Source organism: Acyrthosiphon pisum, chromosome A1, assembly GCF_005508785.2.
Source record: "Acyrthosiphon pisum isolate AL4f chromosome A1, pea_aphid_22Mar2018_4r6ur, whole genome shotgun sequence".
Classification (NCBI taxonomy): Eukaryota; Metazoa; Arthropoda; class Insecta; order Hemiptera; family Aphididae; genus Acyrthosiphon; species Acyrthosiphon pisum.
In genome coordinates this window covers 17,580,886-17,583,179 of record NC_042494.1, presented here as the reverse complement: position 1 = coordinate 17,583,179, position 2,294 = coordinate 17,580,886, and the positions used below count along the sequence as shown (strand labels likewise).

The 2,294-nt window shown below is 52.2% G+C and overlaps 1 protein-coding gene across 1 annotated transcript in view; it reads left to right on the top strand.

Annotated features, from left to right (window-relative positions):
• LOC103310489 (nucleolar protein dao-5-like) overlaps positions 1 to 299 on the top strand; it is a 2,366-nt gene extending 2,067 nt beyond the window's left edge. Inside the window, exon 2 of the mRNA XM_008188929.1 lies at positions 134 to 299. Coding sequence (XP_008187151.1) covers positions 134 to 299 — 166 coding nt within the window. The remainder of the gene's footprint in view (positions 1 to 133) is intronic.
• Positions 300 to 2,294: the final 1,995 nt, after the last annotated feature.

Genomic DNA, 2,294 nt, shown 5'->3' with positions numbered 1-2,294 from the left:
GCCGACCGACAACTAAAATTTGCCGCCCGACGACTATGACATAGCGCACAACGACTACGATTTGCCGCACTTCAACTAAGACTTGTCGTCCGTTCACCATGACTTGCCAGCCGTATAACACGAAATGTCACAGTCATCGGTTGAAAAATCGTAGTCCTAGTTTGGTAAGGCGTGTAGGTGAACGGGCGGCAAATCATGGTGAATGGTCGCCCAAAATAGTTTGGCAAATGGCGGAACGATTTTGGGAGACCTTTCACCACGTTTGGCCGCCCATTCACCTACACGCCTTACTGACCTAGAACTTCAACTTGTCGCCCGACGACTATGACAAGTTGACCGTTCACCACGACTTGTCACCACACGACTTGTCGCTCAAAATAGTCGAACTATTTTGGGCGACAAATCATGTGTTGACAAGTCGTGGTGTATGGCTGGCAAGTCATGGTAAACGGACGACAAGTCTTTGTTGAAGTGCGGCAATTCGTAGTCGTTGTGCGGCAAGTCATAGTCGTCGGTCGGCAAGTTGTAGTCGTCGGTCGGCAAGTTGTAGTCGTCGGTCGGCAAGTTGTAGTTGTTGGTCGACATGTCACGGTCGTCGGTCGGCCCGTTGTTGTTGTCGGACGACATGTCACGGTCGTCGGACGGCAAGATGTGGTTGTCGGACGGCAAGTTGTCGTTCGGCAAGTTGTCGGTCTGCAAGTTGTTGGTCTGCAAGTTGTCGTTCGGCAAGTTGTCGGTCGGCAAGTTGTCGATCGGCAAGTTGTAGTCGGAGGAGAACATTCATCGTCAGGCCACATATCTTCAACTATGATTCGGAAATTTCTGTCGTCGATTGGCGTGCAGGTGGACGTCGTGTAGGTGGACGGCGTGCAGGTAGATGTCGTGTAGGTAGACGGAGTGGGATTTTCCTTCACCGGCCACGAGGGTGGTGCCTGCAGCGTAATGTGAAAAATGAATATTGGCGGTGGTGACGTGCACGGCGGTCGCTTCGAGTTGTAGTATTCATAGCCCGTCTGCCGCTTCGAACTGTAATATTCCTGGGCCATCCGCCGAACCGGGACCATCGTCACGTGATAAGCCACCGCCGCCGATGACGACCGCGAACTGGCCACCGAGGGCAGTGTGGACAACCGGCGGTTCGTCCTCGGCTTCATCATACGGCGATCGACGAGTTCGTTCCGTACAGTAGTGGATTGATCATCGCTGAACAATGCTGCAGTTTTATCACGGAACTTCGGAGGGACGGGCGACGGCTTTATCATACGCCGATCGACGAGTTCGTTCCGTGCGGCGGTGAATTGATCATCACTGAACGATGCTGCAGTTTTATCATTGAACTTCGGATGGACGGGCGACGACTTCATCATACGGCGATCGACGAGTTCGTTCCGTACGGTGGTGAATTGATCATCGCTGAACGATGCTGCAGTTCTGTCACGGAACTTCGGAGGGACGGGCGACGACTTCATCATACGGCGATCGACGAGTTCGTTCTGTACAGCGGTGGATTGATCATCGCTGAACAATGCTGCAGTTTTATCATTGAACTTCGGATGGACGGGCGACGACTTCGTCATACGGCGATCGACGAGTTCGTTCCGTACGGTGGTGAATTGATCATCGCTGAACGATGCTGCAGTTCTGTCACGGAACTTCGGAGGGACGGGCGACGACTTCATCATACGGCGATCGACGAGTTCGTTCCGTACGGTGGTGAATTGATCATCGCTGAACGATGCTGCAGTTCTGTCACGGAACTTCGGAGGGACGGGCGACGACTTCATCATACGGCGATCGACGAGTTCGTTCTGTACAGCGGTGGATTGATCATCGCTGAACAATGCTGCAGTTCTGTCACGGAACTTCGGAGGGACGGGCGACGACTTCATCATACGGCGATCGACGAGTTCGTTCCGTACGGTGGTGAATTGATCATCGCTGAACGATGCTGCAGTTCTGTCACGGAACTTCGGAGGGACGGGCGACGACTTCATCATACGGCGATCGACGAGTTCGTTCTGTACAGCGGTGGATTGATCATCGCTGAACAATGCTGCAGTTTTGTCACGGAACTTCGGAGGGACGGGCGCGGCGTCCGACGATCGCGATACCGTGAGGACTGTGGCCCAGACAAACAACGATAGCACACACATACCGTGGTTGCAAAAACGCATAATATAAATAATGAATGTACAACAATATAATAATGTCACTGAAGAAAAATATTGTAGTAGGTAGGTACGATATAAAAATATCATGCGAAGGTACAGCGGAATTGTACTGGAAAACTGTTA